Here is a 20707-nt window from a genome sequence, read left to right as displayed (position 1 = left end):
ATTCATTCACAGGTCCATAGTTTTTCTGGAGTAAATGAAAAGGCGCGTTAATTCCCGTTGGCTATTGTTTTCGGTAAAGATCAATGTGGTCGGTTCGCTGGTTTTTCGTACACTATGCGAAGCGAATCAGGCACAGGCCTCTGTGCCAGTACTACTGTTGTAACTCACCAATCCCCGGCTGGTGTATTATTTGCTTCGCTAACCCCAAAGAGCTCTACCGACCTATTCTAATCTGTAGCTCTGCATTTCATCTCCCTCGTCTTCGTTTTACTTTCATTTTCCCAAAAACAAAATACGCTCAGAATATTTTTGACTTTATACTGAGTAATTCATGAGAATAAAACAATCAGACCAAATTCTCATATTTTCTCGCCGGAAATAAGAAGAAAAAAATCCCCATTAAACAGTTACTTACGGATAAGCAAAGTACGGGAGAGTTAAAAAATCACCATAAGCCAGAAAATATTAACAAATTAGATAAATACAAAACTGTAAGCATTCACAGTAATCAATGTGAGCAACAATAAATATTTCTCTGATCTGTACGTGCTCAGTGGATACTCAGGTATCATATTGTAAGCATGACATAGAATTGTACCAACGGATTGTATACATGTTCTGGATAGGGGGTTATATTCAAGCCCCCGGAGGCCACACTATGTAGCGTTAATATAGCGAACGACGAACGCTACCGAACTCTTTGCCACTCCACCGAGCAGAAATTGATAGGATAAATTCCGAGTCTGAATTGGCTTCGACGAGCTGGAAAAGCCTCCCGCTCTCCATCTATTGCTCTCTGTACATCCTCTTTTGGAATTCTCCTCTCCAACCCCTCGCCATCAGCTACGTCACCTCTTTCCTCACGTTTTCATAGGAAAATAACGATAGAACAATCGTTACGTAGTCAACCGTTAAGTACGGTTTAAAAATTAGTGCAGCAAATTAAGATATCAACACATGAAATCATTCAACGCGAGAGGTAGCATTTGCTCGTCCAAATTAAGTAAATGATCTCTTTTTGTCGAGCGCCATAATAACTTCAATCACTTTACAATCTTAATAGGCTCATGAGATTGGAAAACTGATGGAGATATTCAACAGAAACGAGCCCAGATAATAATCTTACACAGATCATATTTTTTTTTTCTTACAATTCTTATCGTCTAATATAATTGACAAATTTGGGGAGAACGGTTAATCTAATCTTTTAATGAATCTAATGCTTTGTGTGTATCAAATTGTAAAGGGTATATGGATATCCTTAACTGAGTGATTTATATTTGAAGATATTACGAAAATATCTCGTTTGTTAAACGTCTTGAAGATATTAGTTCTTGCAATGTCTGGAAAACCACTTGAAAGGCCCGATACGGAGTCATTTGAGTGGGTAGTTTTCGACGTAAGAGAGATGGAACGACAAAAAGAAGAAGCCTATATGAAAAAATTCCATGTAAATACACAAGGATTAAATAGGGGTGGAACACTCGCGTGGGTACAATGCGAACAACTGTCGTAGCCATTATACGGACTTAATTAGGCCTTAGCGTGTCGTGGTGACTATGATAGGAGTGAGACAAATGTCCGATCATTGGACAAGATACGAAAAGAGACAGACCATGTAAATCGTGAAAAGGGGAAAGGGGGAAAACGTGTATGTACCTCAGCGCTTCTCTGAACCGTGTACCCCATTGGTAAGGCCAATAAGGGCTCATACCCAGGGGGTAGACAAGATTATAATCTGTCCCATTATTGTGCCATCGACGTCCCGTAGGGGATTTTCCTATTTGACAATGCAGTTACACTTTTTGTCCACTTAACGTGGTCCTCGTATGTGCGCGTTCTTTTTTTGGCGAATGTGTAGCTAACATCCCTACTTTTTACATATACTTAGACGAGGATCATGAGAGAAGAGACAATGAGCATCGGGGACATGACCGAGGGTGGGCTCATCACGGTCCTTCCCCAAACCGTAAAAGGGTCCCTATAATCCTACCTGCATATGATGTTCGTGTCATTGTTTGTTAAATCTAGTGACATACGGGGAAAAAGAGACTGGGGGTAGAACGACCCTTTCCCTTCGACCACGAGACACAGCCTCATGTATCAATCATTTAATTCATTTTTTTCATTCCCGATTTTTCCATTTCTCAATTTTTCATACCACATATTTTGAAATTGAAGAAACGAAATTTCAGGAGATTTAAGTCACTTGAATTGTTGATACAATTTTTAACGAATCTTGAAATTAATAGATGGTTTAATGTTATCACTCACTTGATATTGTTTTTACGAAAATATTCATGAGTAGATACAATCTCATTTTGAAATTGACTCTGAATTATTGGAAGATAATTAATATAATTGATTCTATATTAATTCACTTGAATATTCTACAGCACAAATTAGTTTGATTTAAATGCTCGGTAGGTTATTCGATTGGTGTAAATGTTATATTTTAAAAATGATAATTAAATAGGTTCACGTCTGGCTCAACTGTTAGAGCAGAAATTGGACTACTCGTTAAATATTTTCAAACGTGCCAGGACACAGATTCAAATAAATTGTTGTCTGGATATTAAAATAACGTGAAGAATTTCTTTTTCACGACTTTTTATTCAAAAGTTTAGGAATAATCCCCTAACGATGCATAAATTGAACATTTTAAATAGTAGCCTCGAATAATTGTTCAGTTTCTCGAACAATCAATGAATATTTATTTTTCAAAGGACACAGGCACTTTGCAACAACCACTGAGGTTGCCACAGGGCTTGGAATATAATAACTGTTATTACGGGGTGTATGTTGACAGTGATAACACGTTTGTGTAATCTACGCAGTATCATAGTTGCATATAGAAGCTAAATGTGCGTAACAGCAACACGCACTGACCAACACAAGTCGACGAAATTTCGTCAATTAGTGGATCCATTCCGATTGGTCAAATATATTGTCTCTCTCTCTCTCTTTTCTCCATTCACCCTCTCTCACTCTCTCACCAACACTTTGGCCCTCGTCCACCCCCTGCACTGATCACCAGCGCTTAATTCGGAACATAGTGGAGTCAACATGGGAACTACAAACAGGATCGGCAACAAATAGTATCGCAAATAGACACATACTGACAACTCTGCCACACAGTGTATTATGTGAAACCCCTGTTGCAATTTGTGCGTATATGTGTGGGTAGAACTCTCTTACCCGTGACAAACAACAACACCATTACGTACTGGCGTTGTGAACGTTGCTCTAATTACTTTACACGAATACACAACTTTTTGTTTGATTCATATTAAATCACGAAATCCTAAATTAACGATTTTATTTGATTTTTTTGTTCTAGGTAAGTCCTGTTATCAATTGGCAGAGTTGAGTGAGTACCTACTAATTAGGAATATCAGGTTGCGTAATTTTTTAAAACGTAAATTCCAAAATTGGTGCATTAATAACGTGAATTCCAGACATTCGAGAATGGTGGAATTCCCCGCGAAGAGAATTAAACAGTAAATATTATAATCGCTATTGGAGGAAATGCTGCGACAACATAGTAAAAGGATTTTCAATTAGTCCTAGGTTTTAATACTTAGTATCTCCCATAGTAATACTCACTATGCTACATAGGAAGAGAAAATGGTTCTATGGGCGTAGGAAGTTTATGAAACTGTTGACATTCGCGATTGTCTTTTAATGTATTCATAGATTCGAGACACTGAAGGTTTCACCTCTTTGAAGAGATGAAACAAATTAAAGCCGGCTCAGCACCGGCGAAAATCATAATTCAAGAAAAATCTTGAAAATAATCAAGATTTTAACTTTCTGTTCTTCTTCTCTGAACAATTCACGAATTAATTGAACAAATTATTCTGGGTTATTTTAAGGCATTTGAAATCCCGTCTAATGTCTTTAAGAAACTGGTTTTCACAATGCACTTGTTTCCATAAAAAGTTTTGAGTTAAAGAGCGTAAGATCCTTTGGAGAATGAGATCTACTTGAATCCATTGCCTCCGGCACTGGAAGGTGGCAGTGGCTGATAACCGCTCATCGGGAGAGGAGAGTATAATCCAGTTTCTCTTCTACCCGTGGTCTTTCACCTGTCGCACTATATGTATATGGATTCAGGACAGAGTTGTCTTGTGAAGGTGAAGATCTTCATTTCTCTTCGTGTTGAAGGGCCCCAAGTGCATCATGGGTGGTCGCCTGTGTACAACACGCCGGTATACCGTAATTACAGGTTCCTTATTTACCGCTTGTAACACACTTCGTTAGCACATTGCGTTATAAAGCTGTGTGCTGTTGTAAATAACATGCGGGATTATACTGGTGGATGAAGGGCCATCAACATTCAATCTATATACTTTCATTTGAAGCCTCAATGGAACTAACCGATGAGTCGATGAAAACTCACTTTGTATTTTATGAATGAATCGCGTGCAGCTTATTCCATTAAAGTCACTCTCCTGTTTTCAGTGTTTTGATATTCATTTAACAAATAGTGATTCTTGATCATTCAAGTTTCTACAAGATTTCCCAAATGACTGTAAAAATATAAAATTGATTACAAATGCCTAGGGCAATTTGATTATTTGACATATTTAATAAAATTATTTTTTACTTGTAATTTAACAATATACTTTCGAATGATTAGTTTGCAAATCACTTTCTTTTATCAGTTGGAATGTATTGTCTATTTAATTTTCAACTCAATCTAACGAACAGCATTCAATCCATTTAGGAAATTTTAAAATGTCTAATGTGTCTAAAAATCCATGTCATTAGATAAAAATGGACTTTCCATTTGGAAAAATGCGAGATAATTCATTGAATATGAAATTGAAACTAAGACCATTGGAAAATCAATGCGTATATTGAAATTTCGATAAAAAAATCCAGTCAATGGCAAATTATTTTCCAACACAATGGCACTTGTTCACCATTGTTGTTGGTTTTCATCATAAATTTCTACATTTCTTCAAATGAAGTACATGACGCAAAAGAACATCTGAAGCATAGACGTGAAGTGCAATATGGGAATGAAACACAGAGTTGAGGCTTCAAAAGTAAAAGGATGAGCAACACGAAAAGAATAAACAGGAATAATTCAAAACGTGTATACACATAAGCTTCATGTCTATCGTTAGAGCGCCATGATAATTGAAACGTTGGTATAAAATATTCTCCTCTCAGTGTTCGCGAACAATGGAATCGTCCCAGCGCGAATTATTAACGTATATCTCATGGCATCTAGTTGGATGTGTTGAAATATACACAATGTCTAGGACTTCTTCATTCATCGCGTGATGGAGAAAATATTTGGACGGAGAAAGAGTGTTAATAGGTGAACTTGAATGTATAATGAGGGAAAATAGAATATAAAGGGGAATATTTTTTTTGCAATTCTCTTACTTGCATCGTTGAGGGGTCAAGTCCACTCTGGCAAAAAGAATCCAACTGATTTCATTGAATATTCAGGGAAAAATACGAACTCTCAAACGAATAGGTGAATGAGAAAATAAAGAGTTAGAGAGCATTGGCTTTGCATCTCAACTCAAATCTCCCCAGAATTTTTTTTATCACTATTCTCTCTATCTAGACTTTATACCTATGATACAAGCTAGCTATCGGCACAACGTGAATGAACCAACTGCACGGATATACCCAATAGCCGAGATGCACGAGCCATTTTAACCACAGTCCCCCTTTTACTTTATCTGAAAGGCATTTAGTCAGATTGGCTAAAAGGTCCTTTCACTAGACATCTTTCGTCTCTTCAGAAATTTTTTTTCTCCCCCTTTGTTTCTCTGTTTCATTCGGAAATTTCGGCTTCTAATGTTAATTGCGAGTTTCCAATGGGCCGTAACGCACTGCAGAAAAAATTGTCTATTACTGCGAAATGCAAAGGAATGAAATGATTTTATGCACAAGAAAATCCACTCCTGAATTAAAAAGCAATGGTGAAGAAATTCGCTCTCAGAAAATTACTTCTGAAGATTGAATTCAAAACTTTGAAACATGTGGCAATGGCTCATCTACACGGAGAGAAAAATCCTTAAAAAATTTACGTAATCTATCACTTACAACAGTATTCAGTCAAAATTACAGAACGGTTACGCAGTTTTTCAATGATTTTTCTGGAGAAACTCCAGAACGTTTAGTGAAAAAATACTGTATTAACTGACAGATTACGGAAATTTTCAAAGAATTTTTCTCTCCGTGCAGATGATATTGTCATGGATTTTGTTATTGGATGATATGTTCAATTAGGGAATATACAATGGAACTATCATAATCCCTAACACATTGGCAGGTCAAGTTCAGTTGAATAATTTCTCAGTTAAAAAACAAATTTGCCAATAGTGTTAATTTTATAATTGCATTCCAGGATTAATAATACTTTCAATGTTTACGTTTCCATTCAGTGTAAAATGATCAATTGCCTTGAAATCTTCCACTATCATTTCTTATCATTGTTATGTTGAGAATGAAATATGAGACATTGCGACAAGTATCCCGACGACGCAGGACGCCGTCATAAAATAATGAGCTTCCGGCTTTTGTTCTCGCTTCAGAAATGATAAAATCGGTCCTCGAAAAGATACAGGTACAATACTATACCTTTTTTTTCTGCGTCATCCTTTCTATGTGATGAAGAGCATGCGACAAAAAACTTTGTGAATAAGGAAACGGGGGAAATAAGTAAGAAAAAGCCATTGGCCAGGTCGTTGAATATAAAAGAAGGTTGGCATCAACGTTAGAAATATTTAACTCTTCTTTGTATAGTTATTTTTCTCATTAGAATACATACACAGAGTTGAATAAAAATTGCTCTGAAAATAGTAACAAATTTTTCAACATATAATTAACGTTGGAGGAAAATGTCTCCAAATTTGTTGGTGAATGGTAATAAAATGCAACGCTCGGGATGGGTTCTATCAATTAATCCGTACATCAGTTAATTGCTGAATCAATAATGAGACGAATAGTAGTTTCAATGTGCATCCAGACGAAAACTATTCCGGAGACACGAGAGACGAAAAGAATCAAGCGAAGCAGTATTTCAAGAGCGTGCAAAGTGAAGCAAAGCAAAAGAATATAAGAAATCCTGAAGACGTTGAGATAAAAATAAATCGGCTTTGGCAGGGCTTCCGCAAGTACTGGAAATATAGGCAGGTTGTACGATGCCGAGGGGTTATTCTTAATATTTGTAAGGTTTTCATCTGGAGTCAGGATTCCTGGGGCAAAAAAATGTGAACACGGTGGATCGAGGAAGAGAGAGAGAGACGCCAGAGGCGGTCTGTAGCCCTTGCCGCAGCTGTATGAAATACGAAAAACGTTGATAAAAATCCCGGCTTAAGACCGAGGGGTGAAAATCGTGAATAAGCTTATCCACTATTGATCAATATTTCCCGAAAATGTTTGCAAAATTGGAAACTGCACTGTAAAATCTAGTCGAACGTCTTAATTTGAGGCGGAGAATTTTTCAAGTACAAGTCACGAAATTCTATTTTTTATCTGCCCATAATTATCATTGACAAAATTAGTGACTTTTATGCATACGATGGACAATAGTTATTGCATCTTTTTGACAATAGTATTTTTCAAAAGTCATAATTATAAATTGTTAGCATCGAAAACACATTCATTTCGTACCAAAAAAATTTCTTTGAATCAAGTAAAGTCGTCTGTCTATAAACAGTTAATTTCTTCGTTAATTGATAATGAACAAAAAAATATTCCTTGAGTATTAATTGAGTCCTCTACTCTGGATGGTACTATTTAAATAAGTGATTTTTCAATGTGTAACTTTCAAATGATCTGCCTCAAAATTGCTTCAAAATTATACTACAAACGGCCGTTGGCGCATCAACCGGGTTTCATGGAAAAAAACATCTATCTATGTGAAATGTACAATGAAAGTAGAAATTTATACTCAGCGAGAGCTAACGGCTATGTAACTAATTATCTGATCTCACCCGCCAGCAGCTCGAGTCCATTGGTGAAGGTAGGAAGGGTTGGGTGTTGTTGTCGACAGAGAGAACGCTTGAAATACGCAAAACGCTAGGGTCAAAATGAGAAGAGTAGTATATGCCAGTACTGGCTACCGGTGAAAAGCCCCCGGTTAATAGTATTCGGGAGCTATGCCGGTGCTGGTACAGGGCGCAGCTATTGCTGCCGCTGACACCAAAGACTCTTCAACTTTGGACTGGCAGCGAGTGCGCCGCGCAACTTTCCTGTAGCCCAAGGGATCTCAGCAAATTGGTTTATCATTTTTTTTTAGTTTCACGTGTTACTGGAAGTATTCAGGTGCTTTAATGCTGGTTATAAAAGATGGTACGCGACACGGAGATATTATGTTTTTCTACGTCGAAATCACTGGACCATTACAAGACGAATTTTGAAAGGAAGTTTCTGACAATTTTTAGTGAACTATTGCTCTCCATCTACACTGATAAAGAAAAAATGAAATTTGATGGGTAGTTGAATATTAATTTGCAGGACAGTGGGTCTGAGTGCGATTTAAGGATTAAAAAGTCGTCGACTTGCACATTTCACTCAAAATTCAATTAAATTCCGGGATTTTATGCGACGTGGTGATGAGAATTCTTGAATTTATTCAAAATTTCAGTTTAATATGAATATTCAATGTCGAGTTACATTGAATTATCAATAGAATATGGAATGATATGATTGAAAATCGCACACAGAGAGAATTATTCAATAAAAAATACCATATTTTTCCAACACTCAAGTGAAGCGCGATTACAGAAAATTTCAACGAAATCCTGAACGTTCCGCAATATTTATCTGCACCGCCTGTCCCATATTTCCAAATCGATTCCATAATCACTGAGTGAACCGCGAATTTTGCAATTTTTACCGATTATTTCCCTCCGAGTCAACACGGGGAGAAAAATTCTTAAAAAATTCCGTACCTGTTACGCATTTTGGGCTTTTTCCTCAGTTCACTGAAAAAGTCCAGAACTGTTCCCCAACTTTTACCGAATATTATTTTCACTGGCAGATTACGGAAGAGCCACGTAATTGTTAAAGAATTTATCTCTCCATGAAGATGTCCGAAAAGTTCAGGGGAATAGCCGCACGCTAAAAATTCCGCTATTTTTCGGGTAAAATTCCGGCGAATTTTTTGAACAATTCTTCAGTCGAGCCCGAATCCCTCTATCGCTTGTATCCTCTGGTGTACTATTGGTAGCTATCAACTATATCGGTATAAAACGACTGTTACACTCGGCCAACAGCAATGTCCGCTTCTCGGTACAGCCCAAGAACGTCAGATGTACAGCATCCCCTTACCTTAGCAACGACTACATATCCAGCACGCAGCCCCAGTGTCATGTATTTTCATGTATACCCGTGGACTATGTTAACCATGTCATGTATACATGGAGGCAATCCAATACGCGGGTTGTTGGGACCGGCGCTGCGATTGAATGCTAGGAATTTCATCATGAGTTGAGTCCGGGTGAGCGATGTCAGAGGGGAGTTATACACGTTTGGACCGAGAGGAGGTGAGTGTAGAGACTGAGAACCGCCCTCTACTACCCCCTGTGCCTTCTCTTCTCATCCCCCTTTTCCCCCTTGGTGATAGCGTCTAGGGGTTATGGGTTTGAGTGAGACAGAAACTCCACGCAGTATATGCAGTTTACTGGGATCGAGAGAACCCCTTGCTTAGCAGCCGGCCGTTCCAATCATGATTCCAACGTTGCAGCGTTTGAAGTTCTCAATTGAAAAGGGGCGGAGGTTTGACTAAAGAACGAGTTCGATGCTATATATTGGGGCTGTCCGATCTCATTCTACTTTCGGTGTCTATGTGTTGGTATATGTAAATCCATGCACCATCGCTCATACTATTCATGTGTACATGTACTATATATGTACATATATGTTATCAAAAGTATCAATTTTGATTAAAAAATGATTTTAGTTTTGAAAAATCAGTTTTTGAGGGGTTTCAAGCCATTTCGGGATATTTACCCTGTCTTATTATTATTATTTAATATTTTTCATCGCCTTGTTTTGTATTTAATAGAATAGAATATAAATATTTTTAGATTTTCAATTTTTAAGTAAAAATTTTGAAAAAAATCCCCCATTTAAAATAATTTAAATTCAAATTTATTGATTAGTAATATTTTCAAAATCCTTTTCTGTCCCGATAGACAGATAATAGATTTTGACACAAAATGATGTATCATTTGATAAAAAATTCAGATTCACGCATTTTAATAATATTTCAATTCACCCTGACGGTAACTCTGTACTTTACAATCAGTTAGATATTTATGCATCTTATTTATTGAACAGTTACATCTTCATGGCTTGTATTTACAGTAGAACAACCGAATATGAAACACAGTTCGTCCTTTTGCACTGCAAGAATCGTTACGATGATTGGTAATTTCAATTGTAGTCAAGGAAGCTGAATGGTAGTTCCATAGACTGAATTCTTCAATTATTTATAATCACATAGTTCGCAAAGTTATGATCCCTTTCATTACACCAGAATGTATCTGACTCTTCAATAACAAAAGACATGAAAATTTCCTATTGATGAGTGATTGTTACAAATGCCAAGATTTTCTACTTAAAATTTTATGGGTAATTTTATAACAGTATAAATTCGGGAATGTACTGCAATAAATATTTTTTTCATTTCCAGATGGTGATTCCCATAGATGTAATGCATGCTGTATTATAGTTATCAGATAATTACATATATTGCCTAATAATAGAGTAAAGATGTATGTTTATGATCTTACAGGGATTATTGCGCTAGGGTTTTCCCTCACCCCTCGGTTAATCAGTTCCAACATCAGCGTAACGGGTGAACTTGTGTATTCCATTTGGTACTGAAGCGTTTCGTATCTAGAGATGCTTTAAAGATCAGGGTAAAGAGTATGAATGAAAAAAAGGGGGGATTACCAAATCGCGATAAGCTATCGATCCTTTACAATCAACATCCGATGTATTCCCTTCAATTTAGGGTGGGACACGTATGGTCCATTTTACTAATAAGGCGTTTTGGCGTATACCACTCTCACCCCCGTTGGGTCAAGAGGGAAAATCCACCGAACAATGCGGCTACTTCTTTTATCCGAGAGCTATACCACTCCGCCCTTTATCATCCGATACTAGTGGATTTCTAATGCGTGGGTTTACTCATGTTTTCCGTCTTTTGAGCCGATGGAGCGGACGATTTTATTTCTGCCGGACAAAAGAATCGAGTCAACAAGTGAATCTTGATATTACACTGATTGTAGATGAGATGGACTCATCCAATCAAAGTCGGAATCATCAACAACTCATTTATTCAGTGATAGTTGACAAAGGGCTTTCGTCACAGTCCTCATGTAGTTGTGATTGAATAAATTTGTGTTGAAAAATTCGGAATTATCGTCCTGATTAATTCGCAATTGAGGAGAAGCCCTTGTCATGGACCCGATTCACGGTATAATCCAGCGTAGAGATCTCAAGATAAAAAAGGATATTTAAACCGACGAGCTAGTTTACACTATAAAATGCACTATCTCGTCGTCGGCATTTGCAATTAACTTCTCTCGTCTATGTCACGTTCGTGCTTCATTTCCACCGCGTAACAAACTGGTGCTCGTCGACTCTTCCCACCCCGGCCACCCTCTCTCAACCATGGCTTCACGAGCATCCGATCCTTTTAACTTTACTTCTAAATTCCTTAATCAAGTTTTTCCAGAGTGCGAAGAAAATTTGCGAATTTCGCTTTTCCACCTCGCCCTTAATTCTTCATTCCTCTCTACCTCGTCTCTCAAGTTCGCTTTTTCATTCAATTTTTTTAGTCTTACATTCACTAACGTGTTTCACCCTCCATCCGCCCCTCTTTTTTTTCCGTTTTCTGTCGATTCTACGACAAGCTATACTCCCACTCACTCGCACGCGCTCACTTTGATGTCAAGCCGTGAACACCACCGCCATTTAATTTACCGGCTGATGTGTTTCGAAGGAATCTACCCCCTCCGGTCTTACTCACCCGCGTTCCGCCGACACACCAACTCCACTTGCACATTTTTTCTACATCTATAGATCTTCGCTCAAATTATCATTTTTTCTTCCCATATTTTATGTAATTTTTTCCCTCTTTACTGGTAAAATATAAAAATCCCGGATGTAATTAAAACAGCTCGATTTGACAATTTTTTTTACAGGCTGATAAAGAGAATTATTTTTAGAAATTTTCTTCTCTTGATACAAGTTATATACTTCATATGAAAGACGTAGGTCTGAAGTTTCCCCTTTTTTTGGAGATATTTTTCAAAGGGAGAGAAAAATTATTTAAGAATAACGTGTCTGTTCTGTAATCTGCCAATCAAAACAGTATTCAGTGAAAATTACGGAACAGTTACGCATTTTTTCACTGAACATTTCATACTTTTTCTGGAACGCTTTGGACTTTTTTCTGAAAGTTCACTGAGAAAGTGCATAACAGTTCCGTAATTTTTACCGAATATTATTTTTATTGGAAGATTACAGAACAGGCACATAATTTTTAAAGAATTTTTCTCTCCATGCAGATACTCAATTTTTTTTGTCAGATTCGTCTTAAAGATTCATAAAATGTACTTTTCGTTTTAATGATATTCAAGATTTTTTTCTTAACCGCATTAGTTTTGACGGCGCATTGCCAGACTGAAATTTATAAAAGTGAAACTTTACGCTGCAGTTGAATTTCCCTCCCGTAAAAGTTTTTCGTGCACTTCATGTTGCAAATATATAAAGTTCTCACAGCACATTGGATGCATGCTCTTGAGTCAAGTATTCTGAAAAAAAGGTGAAAGTATATTTAAACGTTTTTCGCTTCACAAATGCGCACATTGTAGCGAATATTGTTCTCACCATGAGTTATTCAAATCTTCCAACGTATTTCATTTGGAAAATATGTATAGTCTACCGACTGCAAACTCCATCCCTCTTGACAGTTTGGTTGTGCCTTCATCACGTAGTACGTCGACTAAGCGTTGCCCTTTGATCCTGCCGACAGTTACCCTCTATTTCCACCTACTCTCTCGAGCTTACCGATTCAACCTAGCCATCCCCTGTTTCAGCCTAAATTTTCATTACTCGATTTTTCATAAAATGTGTTTCTTCCACGGACAGAAATCGATAACGTTAAAAAAACATGCACATTATATTATCATGTTAAATGTTTATGTAACAGAAAAAGTAAATTTAGAGTTTCGAATAATTTACTCGTCGAATTGCAAATTTTTTAAGCCGAAATTCGTTTAAATTCCAAACTCCTATAAATATTACACAAAAATGGCTGTGAAATCCCCTTTTGGCGGATGTCTGACCAATCATTTGACGCACTCCTACTATTTTGTGATTCTTTTTGAAAGTTTAGAAAACAACGGAAAAATGCAGCCTCATGAGTCACTAAATAACGAAAAAACACAAAAACTCTATTTTTTCGCGATAATCCCATCGTAAATTTGTCAGAAAAATTTAAAAAAACGTGAACTTTGGCAGAAAAGGTGCAGACCATCCTCACTCACCTTCACGCACGGGGTATTTAACCACACAGATGATATTGCTCTAAAAAGAGATAAAATACTCTTAAAAAGTAAAATACACCTTTCAAGAGGTAAATTACTACTACTTTTCTGTGTATACCACAAATTTCAGCAAATAACGTATAAAAATATATTATTCTCAGCGTCCCCCCCTTTCCAATCGTTGGCATATTCTTCTCAAACTCTGGACTCCATTGTTACTGCAACATTCTCCTCCGAATATTACAACTGGGCAACATATATTTATCTCAAAACAAAAAAGATCCCACACTCCTGAACGGGCAACGCATTATTTAATGCTATGAAAGCCACGTATCTCAGTAGTACGTAAACCATAGTTCTTAGCTTTTTAATTCCCAATCGTCGGTAGCTCAAAGGCCTGCATACATGGCACCGCTTGTATATGTATGTATGCAGCCAACTAGACAGCAAACGTGCGATATTTCAGTCGAGATTGGTAACGCGTAAATACCGCCTGACCCGTCAACTTCACGAGTCATACGAATTATTCTATATTGTGTTACACTCAGATAACAGACTCGATCCTTGAAAAAAAAAATGTTACCAAAGTGGAAACTCACTTGGGCAGTAATGCATAAAATCGATTAATTGACAGGGATAAATTAAGAGTTGCTCAGGTGGATATGACGCCGGTAATTTATGAAACTGTCGAACAAGTGAGCCGGGGAGAATGTGTAATTGATTCTTATTATAACAAATAACATGGGGTGATTGTTTTATGAGCAGAATTATTTTAATTCACTGTTTCCAATGCTGTGGCCACATTGTAATCGTTCAAATTTGAATTTTGAAATTGCTGTGTTGTATTGACCCGGTAGTATTTCTGGAAAAAACTCCCATAGTCTTCGATAAAAATTCCGCTGTTGGCTCATGAATATGTTTAAGACACAGTAATTTTACCGATGTTTTTTCTCTATCAACAGTGCAAAATTCCGAACCACATTTTTCTCTAATCTTTCTCTGATCAATCGATTCAGTTGAATCTTTTTCTTTTTCGATTGTAAATATTATTGAGCTATATGAATTGTTTATTCAATTTAATTAAAAGAAACAATGTAATTACGTGCCTGTTCCATAATCTGCCAGTCAACAAACACTCAGTAAAAATCCCGGAACATTTATGCACTTTCAGGAAGACCTATTCCGTAATTTTTACTGAATCGTATTTTGATTGGCAGATTAGGAAACACGCCCGTAGTTTTCAAAAGATTTTTCTCTCCGTGTATGAACCAAAATCGCCCTATCATATACAATGCAAGATTGATTTACAAATCTTTTGCAATCTCGTAATTTATTAAAATTGCACGTGACTTCCTCCGACGTATTAAAAACAAAAATCATATTCATTCACGTCGCGAAATATAATAATCGTAGAATCATCAGTAAAATCGCACTCCCGCAGAAGGAAGTAGAAATGCAAAGCGTATGATCAGACAAGGTTTCCCACGCGGTGGAAGCTACAGTCGTAACACCCGCAATTCTCCCAAATACCCACTGGTGTTGATACAAATAATATTGTTTAACAACCAGATACCTACCCACAACTCTATAAAATTTGACCCCTTCCCCTCTCCCTCCCTTTAAAGTAGGTTAAAGGAAGTTTCATGGTTTTGTACGCGCGCCGGCGATCCAGGGCCGCGGTTTTCCCGTCTTAAATAAAAAGAGGGCGGATAACGGGCTGAGGAAAATCGGATGAGAGGGGTGGATATACATGAACAAGGGGTGCGGCAAAAGCACTGTACAGACGGATCTCTGTGTGTGAGAACAGCGGACGCAGGCGCCGGTAGCCATGGCGACGATTCCTTCGGATTGGCCACAGCTTCCACTTGAACATTCCCCTCTCCGACTCCCCCTTTTCCACCCCCTTTCCCCCTGCCTGGCGGGTTCCTCACAAATTCCCCTTCCCCTTTTCCCAACTATCCGCCACCATCGATAACCCCTCCGGCTCACATTTACAACCGGCCACCCACCCTTATCTTCATCCCCTTCCCTTCCACATTTTCCATCTCACTCATCTACGTCCCCTTTCACTCGAGCACTTTTGCATTCCACTGGCGTTATCCAACATGTTACAGCTATACCATCTTGAGCTCTTTTCAACCCTGAGTATATGAAAAAAAAAAAATTGTGATTATTAATCGATCGACGACGGTGGCGGAAGTGGTTAAATTGCTCGACCCCAGGGTAGAGAGCGTCAGGCGCAGGTTTAGGTCCAGGAATTTATTAATTCGTCGTTAAATGGTGGAACGCTGGCCTAGACTTCGTTAATCAACAGACTAACGTTTGGAAAATATTTCCTGATTAGGCCGTGTCGACGAGAATTTTCCGTGGTTTCCCTGGGCCGTGGAAAACCCTGGAGTCGGTGCATGGTCGACGGATTCTGGGGTAATGTCGGCCCAGTGGAGAGGGAGTCAATCCATAAATCCGCGAAGAACGGGAACGTAACGATCGAAGCAGAATATTCCGGGGATATAACAACTAGCAGAACAATAATTTCTATTGATACTCTTTGTTGATAGTTAACCAATGGCGATAACACGATTAGAAATTTTTGAAAGTGAACGAACGCTCGCATTTGAATTCTCAATGTCGAGAATTTGAATTCAATTTACGATCTTCTAATTCAGTTGTCAAATTTAGGACAAATGGGTGTATTATGTTGAGTGAAAATTTCGTGTCAGCAACAATTTGTTACTAATTTTAACATTTTCCAGCTGAAATATGAGAAGTAAATTGCTAATAGAGTATGAGAAATGTTATTCTTCCGCTTTAATGTCATTAAGGAGCCTCATTAACAGCAACTAGATCCTTGATATTTATTCGTCATATTGACATTGCTCAACGTGAAATTTCGCTCATTTCCCTGAATTGGCGAGCGAATTCGCAAATATGAACCTCCTTCTCCTCCTCCTCCTCCCCCTCTCCACTATCCTTGTTTGATTATTCAACCCAGCCTTTTGCATTCGCCTAAATAAATGAATATCACCCAGTCCTGCTTCATCATCACAAGATTACCCCTGTTGTTTCAAAATGTACATACGAAGTATCAGTCTATCTCCATCCTCCTCGAGTGTTACGCCTGGTGTGCTTTTCTCCCCCTACCGGGTAACTCAGCCTCCCGCGCCTACGCCTCTCGCGTTGCCTCGGCAACTCAGCTTGGGGTTGGCCACCGTCGAGCTTCACTCACCGCCCCCCGCGAAATACTACCTCTCCCATCCATTTTTTTACTGCAGAAAAGGACCATTGAGGTAAAACGTCAATGCGGAAGAGTAAACGACTGAAGTGAGGGCTGTGTGACAGGATAAGATGTGAGTGGGTATTCAGAAATATTTTTCTCGAAGCCAAGGTATATTTAAAATTATTTTTAGTACTTATCTGAGGTTATATATTAAACAGCTTATGCATTACCAATTAATGGTATGAAAATAATTGTTTTGTCCTGGATTAAGAGCCGTTGTTCTCTTCATTGTCAGATCTCTGGATTTTTAAAGAGACGACTGAAAGCCCGAGGACAAGGATAATCTTTGCTTAAGGTTTTGGATTACATAAATCTTTTTTATATTATTTTTGAAATACTCCTGTGCTTTTTCATACATGCGGATGAGCTTCAATATGAATAAATTGAAATTTCAAGACTTATTTGGGGAAAAAGATTGCAGGGCCCGCAAAGGTCTCGCAGACCAATTAAAGGTGATGAAACATTTTAAACTCGAAATTTAATGATCTAATTTTCTAGTGCTCACAAGTGAACCAATCGTTGAAAAATCATTTCTAGTCTATAAAATTAATCCCTTAATTCGAGACATTGCATGGCATCTCGACTATTCCTTCGAAATTACAATTTTTACGAGATTTATCGCATTCCCTCCAAGAATTCTTGTAAGAATTCCTCAACCATCAATAGGTTACACGATTAATAAAATTCCAGGATAACTTTATAAACCTTCTTCCCTCTGCGCGGTTCCAGGCTTCCAATTTAATCTGTTTCGAAATGAAAAACTCGAATCAATGTCACATAACAAAGACCTGGAAGACTATTTAATCGTTTGTAGCCGCATCTTCATGAATATTTTTTAAAAATCATATTTATTACGTGGGATTCTTATTCCATTATATAACGGCGTATGCCAGACGTCAGTAGAATCCAATCATTTACCTCTGGGATAGACAATAGACAACGAGCTTTTTCCTGATCAAAGACATTATAAACCAAAACCCTATCCTTCAGGATCAAGACCTAATCAACATGAACAACTCCCTCCATCGATACATCCTAAAATTCTACGCCCCTTCCCCTCAACATTAACTACTTCGTTTTATCTAAAGTTAAAACATGAATTAAGGTATTCATGCACCTGTTTATCTGTCATCCATCAAAATTTTCATCTTATCCGAACAATTAGTTACCAAATTGCCCAAAAATTACGAAGGCCGAATTCTCCTCAATTGCGATCTTCAAATATCGTCCAGATCCAACCCATTCACATGTCTCGCTCTAGTCGCCCATATTATATGTCGTTACCCCGTGTATCACTATCTCCATTTCCCTCTCCGGTCGGGCGGTCGCATTACCCTCTTCCGCCCCTCGTGCACCCACCGATGTACCATGCCAACCAACGAGACTGGAAGCTGCTTTGGCCTTTGTGCGCGTCGGGCGGCAGTACATCAAAGCCTCCTAGTTCTCGCTCCAGCCTTTGACGGTTGCGTCGCGGTCGTTCGCTCAGTCGTCGTTCGGTAGCGCAAGAGGACTCCGGACTGCAACAAATCCGAGTAGTAATCGTAACAAAGTGCATTTTGTGCGTCCTATCGGGAGTAAAAGGATTTTTTTTTGTCAAGTAATTTCATCAGCTGAAGATACCCCGCGATTATGCGATGTAAGAGCCATTGGTGCTGTGAGCAAACCCCGCCTCAATCGCACTCGATTGATGACACCATTGACACAACAAGTTAGTCCTATACCTTACGGTGATAGTAGTCACAATGTCGCCGAAGAGTGTCAAATCCGCGTGTGGCAAAGTGACTAGAAAAGCTCGTAAAGTAGTCGGTGTTACTGTGGTAACGCGAGTACTAGGTGAACGGACAGCAAGGCAAGAGCGTAGACGAAGAACAGTGGAGACGATGATAACTGGAAAAAATAGCAACGCTGGTGGCGCAATTGCTAGTGAGACAGGTCGATTTGGTGGTGTGCGCACGCGTCAATCCCTGGATCCCGAGGCACTGGACGGCGCCCTGTTGTTGCAGTGGATGGAGAAACATCAGAGGAGAAAAAAAAAGTGTAGTCATGAGGCATCCAAGGATCCTGATGACTCCAACGATGGGGTCAAGACTGATTTTTCGGTGGATGAAAAGCATTTTGACATCAAGAGCGAAGATATTGAGAGGAGAAAATGTGACATACAGGGAGATGATGCAACGAATAATAATAATGATGATGAGTTGAAGGAACTGAAGGTCAGTTCACCAAGAGAATCATCGCCAACATGTCATCCACAATTGGCTTGTACAACGCATGCGCCTTTGGAAGCCCTGAGAAATGTATTGGAGGGTTACGACCATAGTAGGATATATCTGGCACACGTTTCATTTCTCGACTGGCGGGATTTACCTGGTAGGCGTTCTGTGAGTGGTGAACGTGTATGGGTGGTAGGGGCTGCCGACCATGAAGGTAGACATCGTACAAGACTCCTGGTTGCTGGTCGTCATTGGCGACCGCGTTGTCTGCGGGGGGTCAATATGATTACTCAACCAGTTGTTTATGCTGGGGGCGGTAGTGGTTCACTAACAGCTGATCTATTTTTATGGTGGTTTCATCGAGAGTTTGCTACAACGGCAATAGCTATGCATCCTGATGGGGCAATACTAGTGGCGGAATCAGGGGATTATCTACCGCCGGAAGTTGAATGTATCACTGCTGATGGTCTTGTTAGATTATTGGTTGTTCCAAAAGATTATTTAGAGCCTAGAGTTGTCACCAATGAACTGCGGATGAGACTTGCTACCGGCCTGCTCACCCGGCTTCATTGCCATTTTGATTTGGAGGAAACCGGTAAATGTAATTTGGAGGAAGAGATTGGAAAATTTAGCTTGAAGGAGGCCTTTGCTGAACTTCATCGTGCGTGGTTGAGCATACGGTCTGAAACATTTAGTCGCAGTTGGCTGGTCCTTCAAGAGCACGAAAACTTGGGAATTCCGTCGCCAGGAGCTGGAGCATCATCACTGTCCGCTGGATGCAGTGGAGTATCGAATCATCACAGCAACGATCAGCAGCTGATATGTCAACTTTGTAAACTGGCGAATGAAGCCGGAATTGAAGTTGGAGATGCTGAGCTTCAGAAGTGGATTTTAGATGAAGAGAGTGAATTCGCCAGACGAGTGAGGAAAATTGAACGCGAGGGTAATGATGATGGTGATACTGATACTGATAAGGAGAGTGCTGATAGTGGTGATACATCTGACGCTGATGTACCAAGTGCTGATGAGACTGTGCGACTTCTATCGCGGGTACTTTTGTGGATGGAAAGAGCACCGTTAGACCCCGGTCTTCTACTTGCGATTAGATCGATGAGAGATGTCGCTTCTGTAATGGTAAGAGGGTTCCCTCACTCCAGAGTTATATGACGTCTTACCCGCGCACATGCCGTTCACTTTAGAGCGATAGACCTTCCGACTTCGTCTCCCCCTTGTCAACCGAATTTAGCCAATTTGGTACTTGGCCGGAATACCACTTGGTAGACACGGAATAAAGGGGTGCCAATAAAATCTTGAAAAAACCGCAATTCCCGAAACGTTACGGTAATGAAACCCAAACGATATTCAAGACTCTTCAACGGAAATTGGATGAGGGTTGTGCCACTTGTTTTTTCAGCGAATTTTCATTCCCTTATGCTTCCCCAACTTTTTCACATTTTTGGTTTTCTTTATGGCCACAAAGAAAGATAGATTTGGTTTTTAGTCGGCAAAATTAAGGGTTCATTTTCAGACCTTGTGGCAGACGTTTTTCGAACACTTTGAAGGTCATTTTGTAGACATTTGTTGGAAATTAAAAGGTCTCTGATTGTTCCAAGCTGTTTTATATTCATACAACGTCATTACGAAGTGGAATGCAATGATCAATTGCGATTGACCGGCGG

At 38.9% G+C, this 20707-nt stretch overlaps 1 protein-coding gene across 7 annotated transcripts in view; it reads left to right on the top strand.

Moving 5' to 3' along the window:
* Positions 1-20707, top strand: part of Pan (pangolin) — a 93229-nt gene that overhangs the window by 54567 nt on the left and 17955 nt on the right. The window contains exon 1 of one of the 7 annotated variants that reach the window (XM_064138563.1): positions 17951-20162. The exons of 2 other annotated variants lie outside the window; for them this stretch is intronic. In XM_064138563.1, the coding sequence (XP_063994633.1) occupies positions 18558-20162 (1605 nt within the window). In that variant the 5' untranslated portion in view covers positions 17951-18557. Of the gene's footprint in view, positions 1-17950; positions 20163-20707 lie in introns of those variants that run through there. 4 more of the 7 variants (XM_064138564.1, XM_064138559.1, XM_064138561.1 and 1 more) reach the window with 4 other exon arrangements.

The sequence above is a fragment of the Diachasmimorpha longicaudata genome, chromosome 2 (assembly GCF_034640455.1).
Source record: "Diachasmimorpha longicaudata isolate KC_UGA_2023 chromosome 2, iyDiaLong2, whole genome shotgun sequence".
In the NCBI taxonomy this organism is placed as follows: Eukaryota; Metazoa; Arthropoda; class Insecta; order Hymenoptera; family Braconidae; genus Diachasmimorpha; species Diachasmimorpha longicaudata.
This window is presented reverse-complemented; position numbering and strand designations above follow the sequence as displayed.